This window comes from Heterodontus francisci, unplaced genomic scaffold (assembly GCF_036365525.1).
Source record: "Heterodontus francisci isolate sHetFra1 unplaced genomic scaffold, sHetFra1.hap1 HAP1_SCAFFOLD_480, whole genome shotgun sequence".
NCBI lineage: Eukaryota > Metazoa > Chordata > Chondrichthyes > Heterodontiformes > Heterodontidae > Heterodontus > Heterodontus francisci.
In genome coordinates this window covers 635,780-657,706 of record NW_027141172.1, presented here as the reverse complement: position 1 = coordinate 657,706, position 21,927 = coordinate 635,780, and the positions used below count along the sequence as shown (strand labels likewise).

The window sequence follows — 21,927 nt, the reverse complement described above, 5'->3', positions numbered from 1 at the left end:
GACTCCTACCCAATTCCTCGCTTGGAAGACTGTATTGACAGTGGGCAGTGCCATGTTTCTTATAAAAATAGATTTGTTAAAGGGATACTGGCAAGTTCCTTTAACACCCTGACCTAAAGAAATATCGGCTTTTGTCACATCAGACGGTCTGTTCCAGTGCCGAGTGATGCCATTCAGGCTAAAAGATGCCCCAGCCACTATTCAGAGACTGGTGAACCAAGTGGTAACCAGTGTTCCTAACTGTGTAGTTTACCTTGATGATGTGCTAGTCCATAGTGACACTTGGAAAGACCACTTGGAACAACTGAGGGGCTCTGTTTGGAAGGTTGCAGTCAGCTGATTTGGTGATAACCTTTGTGGAAAAATGTTAAAACCAGGATGCCAGACTATTCCGATGGAGTTTACTATTACAACCTTATCACTTGAAGATTATCTACATTGCAGGCAAAAATAATTTTATTGCAGATGCTTTATTGAGAATCTATCTTTGTTTTGAGTTATCTGAATGCAGGGATGTTACATAGTAGAATTGTATTAACTACACGGTAAAGAGTGAATAGGGATGAGTGTGAAACTGTGTTTTAAAATGTTTTCATCTTTTTACACTTTGTAATGAATCGCATTTAAAAATGGTGTTTCATTTCTCCAAGAGTGGAGGTGTGACGAAGAGTGATTCTATTTTTGTAAAATATGTTGTTAAGGACTTATAGTTGAATTATGGACATTGATTCACTTGAGGCTTGAACAAGTTTTACTGGAAGGCACCTGTCTGTGGATAATCACCCAGCAGTGGGTTGTTTTTGACTTGGGGAGATGTTTACAAAGAAATGACAAGTTAAGATTTATCGAGCTCAGGAGGCCTGACATCTGGACTGTTTGTAGTTTCAATTTGAATTGTTACAACAGACTGCTGGTTTTTGCCTTCCAGAAGATGACCAAGGTCATCTCTCTCTCTTGTAAAGAACTCCTGCATTTCCAGTGTGTCAGTTTCCTAGTTCCTCCTGTATTTGAAGAACCCCTGCGTATCAAATGTGTGGGAAGTGAAATCCCCATTGCTGCATTTCAGCCATAAGACCTATCCGAAACCTCTGTTACTCCATTTCTTGGACGCAAACCAAAACCAAGGACAAGTATTCCGCCTAACTATTTTTTTTTCTGTTTTTCTTTGAAACAGCACTACAAACAAAAATCCTTTGTATTTTTCCCAGTTAACCAGTCTATGTATGTGTGTGTGAGAGAGGGGCTAAGATAAATAAGGGGCTTTAATATTTCAATCTGTGTGTTTATGTTTTACTTCATTATTGGTAAAGACTTGTTTTATAATAAACTGATAATTTTGTTGTTTATTAAAGAAACCTGGTTGATGTTTTATTCTGGAGAAATGTAGAGTATGTGGTTGGCAATATCAGGAAGTGGGAAAATGTTAATATATGTTGTAACCTGTGGAGAAGTGGGACTGAATTAACTGTGCACTCCTCCCAGCTCGATCGTAACAATATTATGAGACTGTGCACCTCCATTTTAATCATCATTCCACTGTTAACTGGAATTCACTAGCCTTGGGAAATCCAGCAGGGAAAAGGAGGTGAGAAGGGCTGGAGTGATGATAGAGTGCCTGACCACGTGATTCCACCCCCCCCCCCCCCGACCCCGAGCGCGTGATCCCCCCGACCGTGTCCTCCTGCCCCCGTCCGTGTGATCCCCCCGACTGCGTGATCCCCCCGACCATGTCCTCCTGCCCCCGTCCGTGTGATCCCCCCGACTGCGTGATCCCCCCGACCATGTCCTCCTGCCCCCGTCCGTGTGATCCCCCCGACTGCGTGATCCCCCCGACCATGTCCTCCTGCCCCCATCCGTGAGATCCCCCTGACTGCGTGATCCGTCCGACCATGTCCTCCGAACCCCGACTGGGTGATCCTCCCGCCCCTGACCGCATGATCCCCCTGACCGTGTCCTCCCGCTCCCGACCACGTGATCCCCCCCCCCCCCCCAGCTGCATGCTCCCTCCGAATCGCGTGATCCCAGTAACCAGCAGATGTAGGAGCAGGAGTAGGCCATTCACCCCTTCGAGCCTGCTCTGCTATTCTAGATCATGGCTGATCTTCTACCTCAACGCCATATTCCCGCACTATTCCCATATCCCTTTATGTCATTCGCAACTAGAAATCTAACGATCTCTGTCTTGAACTTACTCAGTGACTGAGCTTCCACCACCCTCTGGGACAGAGAATTCCAAAGATTCACCACCTTCTGAGTGAAGAAGATCCCTGTCTTCTCAGTCCTAAATGATATGCCTTTTATTCTGAGACTGTGTCCCCTGGTTCTAGACCCCCAGCCAGGGGAAACATCCTTTCTGCACCTACCCTGCCTATCCCTTTAAGAATTTTGTAAGTTTCTATGAGATTGCCTCTCATTCTTTGAACCTCCAGAGAATACAGGTCCAGTCTCCTCAATCTCTCCTCATAGGACAATCCCACCATCCCAGGAATCAGTCTGCACTCCCTCGATGGCAAGTAATATCCTTCCTCAGGCAAGGGGATCAAAACTGCACAGAATATTCCAGGTGTTTTTTTTTTATTCGTTCATGGGATGCGGGCGTTACTGGCCAGGCCAGCATTTATTGCCCATCCCTAATTACCCTTGAGAAGGTGGTGGTGAACTGCCTTCTTGAACCGCTGCAGTCCATTTGGGGTAGGTATCCCCACAGTGCTGTTAGGAAGGGAGTTCCAGGATTTTGACCCAGTGACGGTGAACGAACGGCGATATAGTTCCAAGTCAGGATGGTGTGTGACTTGGAGGGGAACTTGCAGGTGGTGGTGTTCCCATGTATTTGCTGCCCTTGCCCTTCTAGTTGGTAGAGGTCGTGGGTTTGGAAGGTGCTGTCTAAGGAGTCTTGGTGCATTGCTGCAGTGCATCTTGTAGATGGTACACACTGCTGCCACTGTGCGTCGGTGTTGGAGGGAGTGAATGTTTGTAGATGGGGTGCCAATCAAACGGGCTGCTTTGTCCTGGATGGTGTCGAGCTTCTTGAGTGTTGTTGGAGCTGCACCCATCCAGGCAAGTGGAGAGTATTCCATCACACTCCTGACTTGTGCCTTGTAGATGGTGGACAGGCTTTGGGGAGTCAGGAGGTGAGTTACTCGCCTCAGGATTCCCAGCCTCTGACCTGCTCTTGTAGCCACGGTATTTATATGGCTACTCCAGTTCAGTTTCTGGTCAATGGTAGCCCCTAGGATGTTGATAGTGGGGGATTCAGCGATGGTAATGCTGTTGAATGTCAAGGGGAGATGGTTAGATTCTCTTTTGTTGGAGATGGTCATTGCCTGGCACCTGTGTGGTGCCAAAGTTACTTGCCACTTATCAGCCCAAGCCTGGATATTGTCCAGGTCTTGCTGCATTTCTACACAGACTGCTTCAGTATCTGAGGAGTCACGAATGGTGCTGAACATTGTGCAATTGTGGTCTCACCAATACTCTGTACAATTGAACCAAGGCTTCTTTGCTCCTGTACTCAAATCCTCTTACGATAAAGGCTAACATACTATTTGCCTTCCTAATTGCTTTCTCTACCTGCATGCTAGCTTTCAATGACTTATGAACAAGGATACCCAGGTCCCTTTGGACATCAACACTTTCTAATCTCTCACCGTTGAAGAAATACTCTGCACATCTGTTCCTCCTACCAAAGTGGATAACCTCACACCTATACACATTATATTCCATCTGCCACGTTCTTGCCTGGGGCCAAAACACAGATTCTTGCAGTCCCCCACTGGTCACAGCCTGCCAACCTGAGAATGACCCATTTATTGCTACTCTCTGTTTTCTGCCTGTTACCCAATCCTCAATCCATGCTAGTATATTACCCCAATCCCATGCGCTTTAATTTTGCTTAGTTACCCCCATGTGGAACTTTATCAAAAGCCTTTTGAAAATCCAAATACACCACATAGAACATAGAACAGTACAGCACAGTACAGGCCCTTCAGCCCACGATGTTGTGCCGAATCTTTAACCTACTCTAGGATCAAACTAACTACCTACCCTTCATTCTACTATCATCCATGTACCTATCCAAGAGTCGCTTAAATGTCCCTAATGTATCTGCTTCTACCACCACCGCTGGCAGTGCATTCCACGCACCCACCACTCTCTGTGTAAAGAACCTACCTCTGACATCTCCCCGAAACCTTCCTCCAATCACCTTAAAATTATACCCCCTGGTGATAGCCCTTTCCACCCTGGGAAAAAGTCTCTGGCTATCCACTCTATCTATGCCTCTTATCATCTTGTACCCCTCTATCAAGTCACCTCTCATCCTTCTTCGCTCCAATGAGAAAAGCCCTAGCTCCCTCAACCTTTCTTCGTAAGACATGCCCTCCAGTCCAGGCAGCATCCTGGTAAATCTCCTCTGCACCCTCTCTAAAACTTCCACATCCTTCCTATAATGAGGCAACGAGAACTGAACACAATATTCCAAGTGTGGTCGAACCAGGGCTTTATAGAGCTGCAGCATAACCTCGCGGCTCTTAAACTCAATCCCCCTGTTAATGAAAGCCAACACACCATACGCCTTCTTAACAACCCTATCAACTTGGGTGGCAACTTTGAGCGATCTATGGACATGGACCCCAAGATCCCTCTGTTCCTCCACACTACCAAGAATCCTGTCTTTAAGCCTGTATTCCGCATTCAAATTCGACCTTCCAAAATGAATCACTTCACACTTTTCCAGGTTGAACTCCATCTGCCACTTCTCAGCCCAGCTCTGCATCCTGTCAATGTCCCGTTGCAACCTACAACAGCCCTCCACACTATCCACAACTCCAGCAACCTTTGTGTCATCAGCAAACTTACTAACCCAGCCTTCCACTTCCTCATCCAAGTCATTTATAAAAATCACAAAGAGCAGAGGTCCCAGAACAGATCCCTGCGGAACACCACTGGTCACCGAGCTCCATGCTGAATACTTTCCATCTACTACCACCCTCTGTCTTCTATGGGCCAGCCAATTTTGTATCCAGACAGCCAACTTTCCCTGAATCCCATGCCTCCTCACTTTCTGAATGAGCCTACCATGGGGAACCTTATCAAACGCCTTGCTAAAATCCATATACACCACATCCACTGCTCTTCCTTCATCAATGTGTTTTGTCACATCTTCAAAGAATTCAATAAGGCTTGTGAGGCATGACCTGCCCCTCACAAAGCCATGCTGACTGTCTCTAATCAAACCATGCTTTTCCAAATAATCAGAAATCCTGTCTCTCAGAATCCTCTCCAATAATTTGCCCACTACCGACGTAAGACTGACTGGTCTATAATTCCCAGGGTTATCCCTATTCCCTTTCTTGAACAAGGGAACAACATTTGCCACCCTCCAATCATCCGGTACTACTCCAGTGGACAGTGAGGACGCAAAGATCATCGCCAAAGGTGCAGCAATCTCTTCCCTCGCTTCCCGTAATATCCTTGGGTATATCCCGTCTGGCCCCGGGGACTTATCTATCCTCATATCATTCAAAATTTCCAGCACATCCTCCCTCTTAACATCAACCTGTTCGAGCATATCAGCCTGTTCCACGCTGTCCTCACAAACGACAAGGTCCCTCTCACTAGTGAATACTGAAGCAAAGTATTCATTTAGGACCTCCCCTACCTCCTCCGACTCCAGGCACAAGTTCTCTCCACTATCCCTGATCGGCCCTACCCTCACTCTGGCCATCCTCTTGTTCCTCACATAAGTGTAGAACGCCTTGGGATTTTCCTTAATCCTACCCGCCAAGACTTTTTCATGTCCCCTTCTAGCTCTCCTAAGTCCATTCTTCAGTTCCTTCCTGGCTACCTTGTAACCCTCTAGAGCCCTGTCTGATCCTTGCTTCCTCAACCTTAAGTAAGCTTCCTTCTTCCTCTTGACTAGCTGTTCCACATCTCTTGTCATCCAAGGTTCCTTCACCCAACCATCCCTTCCTTGCCTCATCGGGACAATCCTATCCAGCAGTCGCAGCAAGTGCTCCCTAAACAACCTCCACATTTCTGTCATGCATTTCCCTGAGAACATCTGTTCCCAATTTATGCTCCCCAGTTCCTGCCTAATAGCATTGTAATTCCCCCTCCCCCAATTAAATATTTTCCCATCCCGTCTGCTCCTGTCCCTCTCCATGACTATAGTAAAGGTCAGGGAGTTGTGATCACTATCACCGAAATGCTCTCCCACCGAGAGATCTGCCACCTGGCCTGGTTCGTTGCTAAGCACCAAGTCCAACATAGTCTGCCCTCTAGTCGGCCTATCTACATATTGAGTCAGGAAACCTTCCTGGACACACCTGACAAAAACTGCTCCATCCAAACTATTTGCACTAAGGAGGTTCCAATCAATATTAGGGAAGTTGAAGTCACCCATGACAACAACCCTGTTACTTCTGCACCTTTCCAAAATCTGCCTCCCAATCTGTTCCTCCTTGTCTCTGTTGCTATTGGGGGGTCTATAGAAAACTCCCAATAAAGTGACTGCTCCTTTCCTGTTTCTGACTTCCACCCATAATGACTCAGTAGACAAACCCTCCTCGACGACCTCCCTTTCTGCAGCTGTGATACTATCCCTGATTAACAATGCCACTCCCCCACCTCTTTTACCTCCCTCCCTATTCCTTTTGAAACATTTAAACCCCGGAACATCCAACATCCGTTGTGCAGCTTTTCCAGGAGCACAGGCATTGCGAGCGAGGAGTGAACAGCTGGGAAGTCAATTTCATCGGGAGTTTCGGTGGAGCAGGGACTGCTAGGTAAGTAGAAACTTATATATTTGGGCTGTTTCTGAACCCGAGACACTACTCTTGTAGTGTCTCCCACCCGCCCTCCTCCTCTTACCAAAAAAAAGGACTCGGATGCGTGTAGGTAAGGTAAGGCTTTTTCTATTTCTCTTCTTGTTTTATCGTGTGATTGGTTAAAAACTTGGGAATTTAGAATAGTGGGAATGGAGGTTAAGGCAGTTGAATGTTCCTCCTGCAGAATGTGGGAGGTAAGGGTCGCCAAGGGTGTCCCTGCTGACTGCATCTGCGGGAAGTGTACCCAACTCCAGCTCTTCGAGGACCGCGTTAGGGAACTGGAGCTGGAGCTGGAGGAACTTCGGATCATTCAGGAGGCGGAGGGGATTATTGAGAGGAGTTATCGGGAGGCAGTCACACCTCAGGTAAAAGAAGAAGGTAGATGGGTTAACGTCAGGGGAAGGAGAGGGAACCAGCAGGCAGTGCAGGGATCCCCTGTGGCCGTTTCCCTCAACAACAGGTATATCGTTTTGGATACTGTTGGGGGAGACGACTTACCAGGGGTAAGCAATGGGGTACAGGTCTCTGGCACAGAGTCTGTCCCTGTTGCTCAGAAGGGAAGGGGGAAGAGGAGCAGAGCATTAGTCATTGGGGACTCCATAGTTAGGGGAACAGATAGGAGGTTTTGTGGGAACGAGAGAGACTCACGGTTGGTGTGTTGCCTCCCAAGTGCCAGGGTACGTGATGTCTCGGATCGTGTTTTTGGGATCCTTAATGGGGAGGGGGAGCAGCCCCAAGTCGTGGTCCACATAGGCACCAACGACATAGGTAGGAAGAGAGATGGGGATTCAAGGCAGAAATTCAGGGAGCTAGGGTGGAAGCTTAGAGCGAGAACAAACAGAGTTGTTATCTCTGGGTTGTTGCCCGTGCCACGTGCTAGCGAAGTGAGGAATAGGGAGAGAGAGGAGTTGAACACGTGGCTGCAGGGATGGTGTAGGAGGGAGGGTTTTGGTTTCCTGGATAATTGGGGCTCTTTCTGGGGTAGGTGGGACCTCTACAAACAGGATGGTCTTCACCTGAACCAGAGGGGTACCAATATCCTGGGGGGGAGGTTTGCTAGTGCTCTTCGGGGGGGTTTAAACTATTTCAGCAGGGGGATGGGAACCTAAATTGTAGTTCCAGTGTGCAGGATGTTGAGAGTAGTGAGGTCAGAGATAAGGTTATAAGGACACAAGAGGGCACTGGCAAGCAAGAGCTTGGTTTAAAATGTGTCTACTTCAACGCCAGGAGCATCCGGAATAAGGTGGGTGAGCTTGCAGCATGGGTTGGTACCTGGGATCTCGATGTTGTGGCCATTTCGGAGACATGGGTAGAGCAGGGGCAGGAATGGATGTTGCAGGTTCCGGGATTTAGATGTTTCACTAAGAACAGAGAAGATGGTAAAAGAGGGGGGGGGGTGTGGCATTGTTAATCAAGGAGAGTATTACAGCGACAGAAAGGACGTTTGAGGACACGTCTACGGAGGTAGTATGGGCCGAGGTTAGAAACAGGAGAGGTGAGGTCACCCTGTTGGGAGTCTTTTATAGACCTCCGAATAGTTCCAGAGATGTAGAGGAAAGGATAGCGAAGATGATTCTCGACAGGAGCGAGAGTAACAGGGTAGTGGTTATGGGGGACTTTAACTTTCCAAATATTGACTGGAAATACTATAGTTCGAGTACTTTAGATGGGTCTGTTTTTGTCCAGTGTGTGCAGGAGGGTTTTCTGACACAGTATGTGGACAGGCCAACCAGGGGCGATGCCACATTGGATTTGGTACTGGGTAATGAACCCGGCCAGGTGTTAGATTTAGATGTAGGTGAGCACTTTGGTGATAGTGATCACAATTCGGTTAGGTTTACCTTAGCGATGGGCAGGGACAGGCATATACAGCAGGGCAAGAATTATAGCTGGGGGAAAGGAAACTATGATGCGATTAGGCAAGATTTAGGATGCGTAGGATGGGGAAGGAAACTGCAGGGGATGGGAACAATCGAAATGTGGAGCTTATTCAAGGAGCAGCTATTGCGTGTCCTTGATAAGTATGTACCTGTCAGGCAGGGAGGAAGTTGTCGAGCGAGGGAGCCGTGGTTTACTAAAGAAGTTGAAGAGCTTGTCAAGAGGAAGAAGAAGGCTTATGTTAGGATGAGACGTGAAGGCTCAGTTAGGGCGCTTGAGAGTTACAAGCTAGCCAGGAAGGATCTAAAGGGAGAGATAAGAAGAGCAAGGAGAGGACACGAGAAGTCATTGGCGGATAGGATCAAAGAAAACCCTAAGGCTTTCTATAGGTATATCAGGAATAAAAGAATGACTAGAGATAGGTTAGGGCCAATCAAGGATAGTAGTGGGAAGTTGTGTGTGGAATCAGAGGAGATAGGGGAAGTGGAGAAAGAAAATGTTGTCGAGGAGAATACTGAGATACAGACTACTAGGCTAGATGGGATTGAGGTTCACAAGGAGGAGGTGTTAGCAATTTTGGAAAGCGTGAAAATAGATAAGTCCCCTGGGCCAGATGGGATTTATCCGAGGATTCTCTGGGAAGCCAGGGAGGAGATTGCAGAGCCTTTGTCCTTGATTTTTATGTCGTCATTGTCGACAGGAATAGTGCCGGAAGACTGGAGGATAGCAAATGTTGTCCCCTTGTTCAAGAAGGGGAGTAGAGACAGCCCTGGTAATTATAGACCTGTGAGCCTTACTTCGGTTGTGGGTAAAATGTTGGAATAGGTTATAAGAGATAGGATTTATAATCATCTTGAAAAGAATAAGTTCATTAGAGATAGTCAGCACGGTTTTGTGACGGGTAGGTCGTGCCTCACAAACCTTATTGAGTTTTTCGAGAAGGTGACCAAACAGGTGGATGAGGGTAAAGCCGTGGATGTGGTGTATATGGATTTCAGTAAGGCGTTTGATAAAGTTCCCCACGGTAGGCTATTGCAGAAAATACGGAAGTATGGGGTTGAAGGGGATTTAGAGCTTTGGATCAGAAATTGGCTAGCTGAAAGAAGACAGAGGGTGGTGGTTGATGGTAAATGTTCATCCTGGAGTATAGTTTCTAGTGGTGTACCGCAAGGATCTGTTTTGGGGCCACTGCTGTTTGTCATTTTTATAAATGACCTGGATGAGGGTGTAGAAGGGTGGGTTAGTAAATTTGCGGATGACACGAAGGTCGGTGGAGTTGTGGATAGTGCCGAAGGATGTTGTAGGGTACAGAGAGACATAGATAGGCTGCAGAGCTGGGCTGAGAGATGGCAAATGGAGTTTAATGCGGAAAAGTGTGAGGTGATTCACTTCGGAAGGAGTAACAGGAATGCAGAGTACTGGGCTAATGGGAAGATTCTTGGTAGTGTAGATGAACAGAGAGATCTTGGTGTCCAGGTACATAAATCCCTGAAAGTTGCTACCCAGGTTAATAGGGCTGTTAAGAAGGCATATGGTGTGTTAGCTTTTATTAGTAGGGGGATTGAGTTTCGGAGCCACGAGGTCATGCTGCAGCTGTACAGAACTCTGGTGCGGCCGCACCTGGAGTATTGCGTGCAGTTCTGGTCACCGCATTATAGGAAGGATGTGGAAGCTATGGAAAGGGTGCAGAGGAGATTTACTAGGATGTTGCCTGGTATGGAGGGAAGGTCTTACGAGGAAAGGCTGAGGGACTTGAGGTTGTTTTCGTTAGAGAGAAGGAGGAGAAGAGGTGACTTAATAGAGACATATAAGATAATCAGAGGGTTGGACAGGGTGGATAGTGAGAGTCTTTTTCCTCGGATGGTGATGGCAAACACGAGGGGACATAGCTTTAAGTTGAGGGGTGATAGATATAGGACAGATGTTAGAGGTAGTTTCTTTACTCAGAGAGTAGTAGGGCCGTGGAACGCCCTGCCTGCAACAGTAGTAGATTCGCCAACTTTAAGGGCATTTAAGTGGTCATTGGATAGACATATGGATGAAAAGGGAATAGTGTAGGTCAGATGGTTTCACAGGTCGGCGCAACATCGAGGGCTGAAGGGCCTGTACTGCGCTGTAATGTTCTATGTTCTATCCGTTCCTGCCCCTGTGATATCCACGTCTCCGTAATGGCCACAACATCGTGGCTCCAAGTACTGATCCATGCTCTAAGTTCATCACCCTTATTCCTGACACTTTTTGCGTTAAAATAGACACACTTCAACCCATCATACTGGCTGCAACTTTGCCCTGTCAACTGTCTAACCTTCCTCACAGACTCTCTGCACTCTGTATCTGCCTGTTCAACAGCTACCCCATCCACTGATCCGTAGCTCCGGTTCCCATCCTCCTGCCAAACTAGTTTAAACCCTCCCGAAGAGCTCTCGCAAACCTCCCGCCCAGGATATTGGTGCCCCTCCAGTTCAGATGCAACCCGTCCTTCTTGTACAGGTCCCACCTTCCCCAGAAGGTATCCCAATGATCCACATATCTGAAGCCCTCCCTCCTACACCAGCTCTGTAGCCACGTGTTCAGCTGCACTCGCTCCCTGTTTCTAGCCTCACTAGCACGTGGCACCGGTAACAATCCTGAGATTACTACTCTGCTCGTCCTGCCTTTCAGCTTCCAACCTAACTCCCTATATTTGCTTTTCAGGTCCTCATCCCTTTTCCTAGCTATGTCATTGGTACCGATATGTACCACGACCTCTGGCTGCTCCCCCTCCCCCTTAAGAATCCTGTGGACTCGATCCGAGACATCCCTGACCCTGGCACCCGGGAGGCAACATACCATCCGGGAGTCTCGTTAGCGACCACAGAATCTCCTGTCTGTTCCTCTAACCATTGAATCTCCTATCACTATCGATCTCCTATTCTCCCCCCTTCCCTTCTGAGCCACTGAGCCAGGCTCAGTGCCAGAGACCTGGCCGCTGTGGCTTTCCTCTGGTAGGTCGTCCCCCCCAACCGTATCCAAAACGGTATACGTATTATTGAGAGGAACGGCCACAGGGGATCCCTGCACTGTGCGCCTATTCCCTTTCCCTCCCCTGACGGTCACCCAACTACCTTTATCCTGTAACTTAGGTGTCACTACTTCCCTATAACTGCTCTCTATCACCCCCTCAGCATCCTGAATGATCCAAAGTTCATCCAGCTCCAGCTCCAGTTCCCTCACGCGGTCTGCGAGGAGCTGGAGTTGGGTGCACTTCTCACAGGTGAAGTCAGCAGGGACACAAGTGGTGACCCTGACCTCCCACATCCTTCAAGAGGAGCATGCAACTGCCCTAGCTTCCATCCCCTCTGCTCTAAATTGACAACAGAGATTTTAAAAAAAGGAAAACCTTACCTTACCAAACTCTCCACACATCCACTGGTTCCCCCTTATCCATTCTGCTAGTAACATCCTCAAAAAACTCTAACAACTTTGTCAAACATGATTTCCCTTCATAAATACATGTTGACTCTGCCCGACCCTACTTTTACTTTCTAAGTGTCCAGTTATCATGTCCTTTATAATAGATTCTAGTATTTTCCCTACTACTGACATCAGGCTAACTGGTCTATCGTTCCCCATTTTCTCTCTCCCTCCTTTCTTAAACAGTGGGGTTACATTTACTACTTTTCAATCTGCAGGAACCATTGCGGAATTTATAGAATTTTGAAAGATGTAGTATACCTAGATTTCCAAAAGGCATTCGATAAAGAGCCACACAAAAGATTAATACACAAGATAAGGGCTCATGGAGTTGGGGGTAATATATTAGTGTGGATAGATGATTGGTTAACAGACAGGAAGCAACAAGTGGGCATAAATGGAGCATTTTCAAGTTGTCAGGCAGTAAGTAGTGGGGTGTCACAAGGATCAGCGCTGGGGTCTCAGCTATTTACACTCTATATTAATGACTTGGATGAAGAGACAGAGAGTAATGTATCTAAGTTTACTGATGATACAAAGCTCGGTGGAAAGGTAAGCTGTGGGGAGGATATAGAGAGGCTACAAAGAGTTATAGACAGGGTAAGTGAGTGGGCAACAAGATGGCAAATGGAGTATAATGTAGGGGAGTGTGAAGTTGTTCACTTTGGTCATAAAAATAGAAAAGCAGAATATTTTTTAAAAGGTGTGAAACTTGCCAATGTTTAAAGAGACTTGGATGTGCTTGTACAAGGAATACAAAGTTAACATGCAGGCGCAACAAGCAATTAGGAAGGCTAATGGTATGTTGGCCTTTATTACAAGGGGATTGGAGTTCAGGAATAAAGAACTCTTGTTATAATTGTCCAGGGTTTTGGTGAGACCGCGCCTGGAATAGTGTGTGCAGTTTTGGTCTCCACATTTAAGGAAGGATATTTGGGCGGCACAGTGGCGCAGTGGTTAGCACTGCAGTCTCACAGCTCCAGTGACCCAGGTTCAATTCTGGGTACTGCCTGCGTGGAGTTTGCAAGTTCTCCCTGTGACCACGTGGGTTTCCGCCGGGTGCTCTGATTTTTTTTTGACAGGTAAATTGGCCATTGTAAATTGCCCCGAGTGTAGGTAGGAGAATGGTGGGATGTGGTAGGGAATATGGGATTAATGTAGGATTAGTATAATTGGGTGGTTGTTGGTTGGCACGGACTTGGTGGGCCGAAGGGCCTGTTACAGTGCAGTGGAGATTTACCAGATTGGTCCCTGGGATGAGAGGGTTTTCCTTTGATGAGAGGCTGCGTAAATTGGGCTGATATTCTCCGGAGTTTAGAAGAATGAGGGATGATCTTATTGAAAGATAGAAGATTCAGAAGGGGCTGGATAGGGTAGACACAGAGATTATTTCCGCTGGTCGGGGAATCTAGAACACGGGGCACAGTCTCCAGTTAAGTGGCCGATCATTCAGGACTGAGATGAGGAGAGATTACTTCACCCAAAGGGTTGTGAATCTTTGGAATTCTCTACCCCAGAGGGTCGTGGATGCTCAGTCATTGAATATATATAAGGCTGAAATAGTCGGATTTTTCATCTCTCAAGAAATCAAGGGATATTGGCGAGTGAGCGGGAAAGTGGAGTTGAATCCCAAGACAGCCATGATCATATTGAATGGTGGAGCAGGCTTGGGGGTCTGATTGATCCACTCATGCTCCTCTTTGTGATGTTCTCCTTCATTATGCCCAGTGATTACTCCCACTTACACTCACCTGCTTTCACATTTCAGAAAGGTTCCTTCACTATTCTTCCCACAATTCCCATAATCATTCCCAGCAGCATTCACATCTTCAAAACAAGCTGTGGGAGCAGCTCTGGCACCTGGAGTGTGGAAAATAATAACACAAAATGTTCTCACTGTAAACAGGTATTAGTGAAGTCAGGCTAAAGAAACAAAAATCAGGGCAAACTCACTTAACAAGGCGCTCACTCCCTCCCTCAGTCAGTCTAATACAGTCCCACATCGAGATACTTTAGAATTAGAACATTACAGCGCAGTACAGGCCCTTCGGCCCTCGATGTTGCGCCGACCTGTGAAACCATCTGACCTACACTATTCCATTTTCATCCATATGTCTATCCAATGACCACTTAAATGCCCTTAAAGTTGGCGAGTCTACTACTGTTGCAGGCATGGCGTTCCACGCCCCTACTACTCTCCGAGTAAAGAAACTACCTCTCACATCTGTCCTATATCTATCACCCCTCAACTTAAAGCTATGTCCCCTCGTGTTTGTCATCACCATCCGAGGAAAAAGACTCTCACTATCCACCCTATCTAACCCTCTGATTATCTTATATGTCTCTATTAAGTCACCTCTCCTTCTCCTTCTCTCCAATGAAAACAACCTCAAGTCCCTCAGCCTTTCCTCGTAAGACCTTCCCTCCATACCAGGCAACATCCTAGTAAATCTTCTCTGCACCCTTTCCAAAGTTTCCACATCCTTCCTATAATGCGGTGACCAGAACTGCACGCAATACTCCAGGTGCGGTCTCACCAGAGTTTTGTACAGCTGCAGCATGACATCGTGGCTCCGAAACCCGATCCCCCTACTAATAAAAGCTAACACACCATATGCCTTCTTAACAGCCCTATTAACCTGGGTAGCAACCTTCAGGGATTTATGCACCTGGACACCAAGATCTCTCTGTTTATCTACACTACCAAGAATCTTCCCATTAGCCCAGTACTCTGCATTCCTGTTACTCCTTCCAAAGTGAATCACCTCGCACTTTTCCACATTAAACTCCATTTGCCATCTCTCAGCCCAGCTCTGCAGCCTATCTATGTCCCTCTGTACCCTACAACATCCTTCGGCACTATCCACAACTCCACCGACCTTAGTGTCATCTGCAAATTTACTAACCCACCCTTCTACACCCTCTTCCAGGTCATTTATAAAAATGACAAACAGCAGTGGCCCCAAAACAGATCCTTGCGGTACACCACTAGTAACTAAACTCCAGGATGAACATTTGCCATCAACCACCACCCTCTGTCTTCTTTCAGCTAGCCAATTTCTGATCCAAAGCTCTAAATCACCTTCCACTCCATACTTCCGTATTTTCTGCAATAGCCTACCATGGGGAACCTTATCAAACGCCTTACTGAAATCCATATAGACCACATCCACTGCTTTACCCTCATCCACCTGTTTGGTCACCTTCTCGAAAAACTCAATAAGGTTTGTGAGGCACGACCTACCCTTCACAAAACCGTGCTGTCTATCGCTAATGAACTTATTCTTTTCAAGATGATTATAAATCCTATCTCTTATAACCTTTTCCAACATTTTACCCACAACCGAAGTAAGGCTCACAGGTCTATAATTACCAGGGCTGTCTCTACTCCCCTTCTTGAACAAGGGGACAACATTTGCTATCCTCCAGTCTTCCGGCACTATTCCTGTCGACAATGACGACATAAAGATCAAGGACAAAGGCTCTGCAATCTCCTCCCTGGCTTCCCAGAGAATCCTAGGATAAATCCCACCTGGCCCAGGGGACTTATCTATTTTCACACTTTCCAAAATTGCTAACACCTCCTCCTTGTGAACCTCAATCCCATCTAGCCTAGTAGTCTGCATCTCAGTATTCTCCTCGACAACGTTTTCTTTCTCTACTGTAAATACTGACGAAAAATATTCATTTAATGCTTCCCCTATCTCCTCTGATTCCACACACAACTTCCCACTACTATCCTTGAATGGCCCTAATCTAACTCTAGTCATTCTTTTATTCCTGATATACCTATAGAAAGCCTTAGGGTTTTCCTTGATCCTATCCGCCAATGACTTCTCGTGTCCTCTCCTTGCTCTTCTTAGCTCTCCCTTTAGATCCTTCCTGGCTAGCTTGCAACTCTCAAGCGCCCTAACTGAGCCTTCACATCTCATCCTAACATAAGCCTTCTTCTTCCTCTTGACAAGCGCTTCAACTTCTTTAGTAAACCACGGCTCCCTCGCTCGACAACTTCCTCCCTGCCTCACAGGTACATACTTATCAAGGACACGCAGTAGCTGCTCCTTGAATAAGCTCCACATTTCGATTGTTCCCATCCCCTGCAGTTTCCTTCCCCATCCTACGCATCCTAAATCTTGCCTAATCGCATCATAATTTCCTTTCCCCCAGCTATAATTCTTGCCCTGCGGTATATACCTGTCCCTGCCCATCGCTAAGGTAAACCTAACCGAATTGTGATCACTATCACCAAAGTGCTCACCTACATCTAAATCAAACACCTGGTCGGGTTCATTACACAGTACCAAATCCAATGTGGCATCGCTCCTGGTTGGCCTGTCTACATACTGTGTCAGAAAACCCTCCTGCACACACTGGACAAAAACTGACCCATCTAAAGTACTCAAACTAAAGTATTTCCAGTCGATATTTGGAAAGTTAAAGTCCCCCATAACAACTACCCTGTTACTCTCGCCCCTGTCGAGAATCATCTTCGCTATCCTTTCCTCTACATCTCTAGAACTATTTGGAGGTTTATAAAAGACTCCCAACAGGGTGACCTCACCTCTCCTGTTTCTAACCTCAGCCCATACTACCTCAGTAGACGAGTCCTCAAACGTCCTTTCTGTCGCTGTAATACTCTCCTTGATTAACAATGCCACACCCCCCCTCTTTTACCATCTTCTCTGTTCTTACTGAAACATCTAAATCCTGGAATCTGCAACATCCATTCCTGCCCCTGCTCTACCCATGTCTCCGAAATGGCCACAACATCAGGATCCCAGGTACCAACCCATGCTGCAAGCTCACCCACCTTATTCCGGATGCTCCTGGCGTTGAAGTAGACACACTTTAAACCAGGTTCTTGCTTGCCAGTGCCCTCTTGCGTCCTTGTAACCTTATCCCTGACCTCACTACTCTCAACATCCTGTACACTGGCACTACAATTTAGGTTCCCATCCCCCTGCTGAATTAGTTTAAACCCCCTCGAAGAGCACTAGCAAATCTCCCCCTCAGGATATTGGTACCCCTCTGGTTCAGGTGAAGACCATCCTGTTTGTCGAGGTCCCACCTACCCCAGAAAGAGCCCCAGTTATCCAGGAAACCAAAACCCTCTCTCCTGCACCATACTGTCCTGTAATACTGACCCACACTGAGATACTGTCCTGTAATACTGACCCACACTGAGACACTGTCCTGTAATACTGACCCACACTGAGATACTGTCCTGCAATACTGACCCACACTGAGATACTGTCCTGTAATACTGACCCACACTGAGACACTGTCCTGTAATACTGACCAAAACTGAGATACTGTCCTGTAATACTGACCCACACTGAGATACTGTCCTGTAATACTGACCCACACTGAGATACTGTCCTGTAATACTGACCCACATTGAGATACTGTCCTGTAATACTGACCCACATCGCGATACTGTCCTGTAATACTGACCCACATCGCGATACTGTCCTGTAATACTGACACACACTGAGACACTGTCCTGTAATACTGACCCACACTGAGATACTGTCCTGTAATACTGACACACACTGAGACACTGTCCTGTAATACTGACCCACACAGAGATACTGTCCTGTAATACTGATCCACACTGAGACACTGTCCTGTAATACTGTCCTACACAGAGATACTATGCTGTAATTTACTGCATTGCAATATGACCAGTTTGTTACCTGATCCCCAGAGCTGCTCACACTGCTGTTGGTGAGACAGACACATTCCAGTGTAACAGTATGCACGACCATTATCACAGCTCAAACCATCGAGACGATAAACATTAAAGGGACAGTATGGAGAGGCTCCCGTGCAGTATTCTGGAAGGTCACATGATCCAGCAGCATTGCGACACACTGTCCCGGCTGGCCTTAACTGTGGATAAATGACCGAACACATGATCTTGCATCCCCATTAATAGTCACATATAAAACCAGCACACTGTAATAGATTGAAATTCACATGTCAGTAAATAGTGCAAGGTAAAGCCTGGGTTGCAACTGCTATTGGGATCACACAGTGCAGATCAGATCAGGATCACAGAGTCCAGATCGGATCTGTTATCAGGTTCACACGTTTGGGATCAGATCTGCTGCCAGGATTTCGCCATCCGGATCGGATCGGATCGGGATGGCTCAACCCTGTTTGGTTCGGGATGGCTCAGGCCCGATCAAATCAGGAACACAGAGTCCCGATCGGAGCCACAATCAGGGTGGGTCAGTGTCTCTTCGACTCGCACACTGGTGCTGAGCAGATCCTGTTCCCATCCTCACCCACCATTCCCAGTATCTCTGCACCTTCCCTCCTGTGGATTGGGCAGTTTTGATGGCAAATAACTGATTATCCTACCTTACAGTTCTTGCAGCAAACTCCGTGAGCACACTGAGCTCCCGCTTTCAATGTGCAATTATTGGCGTTACAACATGGATTCACACACTCCTGCAATACACAATCAACACACATCACTGTATACAGTTCACTATATATCACACTGTGTAGATCACATTACACCAAACCATTATCCTGCAGCACACACAGTTCCTATCTCTCCATCTCACTCAACCTCCCCACGATTACAGGAGCAGAAATTTCCTCCAATCTAATATTGGGAAAAATGAACTCATTGTCTTTGGTCCCTGTCACATACTCCGCTCTCTAGCTACCAACGTAATCCCTTTACTTGAGAACTATCTCACACTAAACTAGACAGACTGCAATCTTGCTGTCTAATTTAACCCCGAGATGAGCTTCCAACCACATGTCCACACCATCACTAAGACCGACTATTTCCACCTCTGTAACATCACCCAATTTCACCCTGTCTCAGCTCATCTGCTGCTGAAACCCTCAATCATGCCTTCGTTACCTCTAGACTTGACTATTCCAATGCACTCCTGGCCGATCTCCTACATTCTACTTTCCGTAAACGAGAGATCATACAAAACTCATACTGCCTATGTCTGAACGCGTACCAAGTCCCGTTCCCCTGTCACCCTGTGCTCGTTGACCTACATTGGCTCCTGGTCAAGCAATGTCTTGATTTTAAAATTCTCATCCTTGTTTTCAAACCCCTCCATGGCCTTATTCCTCCCTATCTCTCCAATCTCCTCCAGTCCACAACCCTCTAAGATATCTGCTCTCTTCCACTTCTGGCCTCTTGTGCATCCCTGATTTAAATCGCTCCACCATTGGTGGCCTCGACTTCAGTTGCCTTGGTCCCAAGCTCTGGAATACCCTCCCTAAACCTCTCAAAGAGTCATAGAGTTATACAGCACAGAAACGAGCCCTTCGGCCCATCATGTTTTTGGTTTCCTGGATAATTGGGGCTCTTTCTGGGGTAGGTGGGACCTCTACAAACAGGATGGTCTTCACCTGAACCAGAAGGGTACCAATATCCTGGGGGGGAGATTTGCTAGTGCTCTTCGGGGTGGTTTAAACTAATTCAGCAGGGGAATGGGAACCTAAATTGTAGTGCCAGTGTACAGGATGTTGAGAGTAGTGAGGTCAGGGATATGGTTACAAGGACGCAAGAGGGCACTGGCAAGCAAGAACCTGGTTTAAAGTGTGTCTATTTCAACGCCAGGAGCATCCGGAATAAGGTGGGTGAGCTTGCAGCATGGGTTGGTACCTGGGATCTCGATGTAGTGGCCATTTCGGAGACATGGGTAGAGCAGGGGCAGGAATGGATGTTGCAGATTCCGGGATTTAGATGTTTCAGTAAGAACAGAGAAGATGGTAAAAGAGGGGGGGGGGTGTGGCATTGTTAATCAAGGAGAGTATTACAGCGTACAGAAAGGACGTTTGAGGACTCGTCTACTGAGGTAGTATGGGCCGAGGTTAGAAACAGGAGAGGAGAGGTCACCCTGTTGGGAGTTTTCTATAGACCTCCGAATAGTTCCAGAGATGTAGAGGAAAGGATAGCGAAGATGATTCTCGACAGGAGCGAGAGTAACAGGGTAGTTGTTATGGGGGACTTTAACTTTCCAAATATTGACTGGAAATACAATAGTTCGAGTACTTTAGATGGGTCAGTTTTTGTCCAGTGTGTGCAGGAGGGTTTTCTGACACAGTATGTAGACAGGCCAACCAGGGTCGATGCCACATTGGATTTGGTACTGTGTAATGAACCCGGCCAGGTGTTAGATTTAGATGTAGGTGAGCACTTTGGTGATAGTGATCACAATTCGGTTAGGTTTACCTTAGCGATGGGCAGGGACAGGTATATACAGCAGGGCAAGAATTATAGCTGGGGGAAAGGAAATTATGATGCGATTAGGCAAGATTTAGGATGCGTAGGATGGGGAAGGAAACTGCAGGGGATGGGCACAATCGAAATGTGGAGCTTATTCAAGGAGCAGCTACTGCGTGTCCTTGATAAGTATGTACCTGTCAGGCAGGGAGGAAGTTGTCGAGCGAGGGAGCCGTGGTTTACTAAAGAAGTTGAAGCGCTTGTCAAGAGGAAGAAGAAGGCTTATGTCAGGATGAGACGTGAAGGCTTAGTTAGGGCGCTTGAGAGTTACAAGCTAGCCAGGAAGGATCTAAAGGGAGAGCTAAGAAGAGCAAGGAGAGGACACGAGAAGTCATTGGCGGATAGGATCAAGGAAAACCCTAAGGCTTTCTATAGGTATATCAGGAATAAAAGAATGACTAGAGTTAGATTAGGGCCAATCAAGGATAGTAGTGGGAAGTTGTGTGTGGAATCAGAGGAGATAGGGGAAGCGTTAAATGAATATTTTTCGTCAGTATTTACAGTAGAGAAAGAAAATGTTGTCGAGGAGACTACTAGGCTAGATGGGATTGAGGTTCACAAGGAGGAGGTGTTAGCAATTTTGGAAAGTGTGAAAATAGATAAGTCCCCTGGGCCAGATGGGATTTATCCTAGGATTCTCTGGGAAGCCAGGGAGGAGATTGCAGAGCCTTTGTCCTTGATCTTTATGTCGTCATTGTCGACAGGAATAGTGCCGGAAGACTGGAGGATAGCAAATGTTGTCCCCTTGTTCAAGAAGGGGAGTAGAGACAGCCCTGGTAATTATAGACCTGTGAGCTTTACTTCGGTTGTGGGTAAAATGTTGGGAAAGGTTATAAGAGACAGGATTTATAATCATCTTGAAAAGAATAAGTTCATTAGCGATAGTCAGCACGGTTTTGTGACGGGTAGGTCGTGCCTCACAAACCTTATTGAGTTTTTCGAGAAGGTGACCAAACAGGTGGATGAGGGTAAAGCAGTGGATGTGGTGTATATGGATTTCAGTAAGGCGTTTGATAAGGTTCCCCACAGTAGGCTATTGCAGAAAATACAGAAGTATGGGGTTGAAGGTGATTTAGAGCTTTGGATCAGAAATTGGCTAGCTGAAAGAAGACAGAGGGTGGTGGTTGATGGCAAATGTTCATCCTGGAGTTTAGTTACTAGTGGTGTACCGCAAGGATCTGTTTTGGGGCCACTGCTGTTTGTCATTTTTATAAATGACCTGGAAGAGGGTGTAGAAGGGTGGGTTAGTAAATTTGCGGATGACACGAAGGTCGGTGGAGTTGTGGATAGTGCCGAAGGATGTTGTAGGGTACAGAAGGACATAGATAGGCTGCAGAGCTGGGCTGAGAGATAACAAATGGAGTTTAATGCGGAAAAGTGTGAGGTGATTCACTTTGGAAGGAGTAACAGGAATGCAGAGTACTGGGCTAATGGGAAGATTCTTGGTAGTGTAGATGAACAGAGAGATCTTGGTGTCCAGGTCCATAAATCCCTGAAAGTTGC

General features: G+C 46.8%; 1 protein-coding gene across 1 annotated transcript in view; it reads right to left on the bottom strand.

Moving 5' to 3' along the window:
- Positions 1–21,927, bottom strand: part of LOC137362382 (disintegrin and metalloproteinase domain-containing protein 33-like) — a 378,256-nt gene that overhangs the window by 101,219 nt on the left and 255,110 nt on the right. Inside the window, exons 13-15 of the mRNA XM_068026792.1 lie at positions 18,525–18,614; positions 17,855–18,050; positions 13,910–14,018 (exon numbers count right to left, since the gene is read on the bottom strand). Of these exons, the coding sequence (XP_067882893.1) occupies positions 13,910–14,018; positions 17,855–18,050; positions 18,525–18,614 (395 nt within the window). The remainder of the gene's footprint in view (positions 1–13,909; positions 14,019–17,854; positions 18,051–18,524; positions 18,615–21,927) is intronic.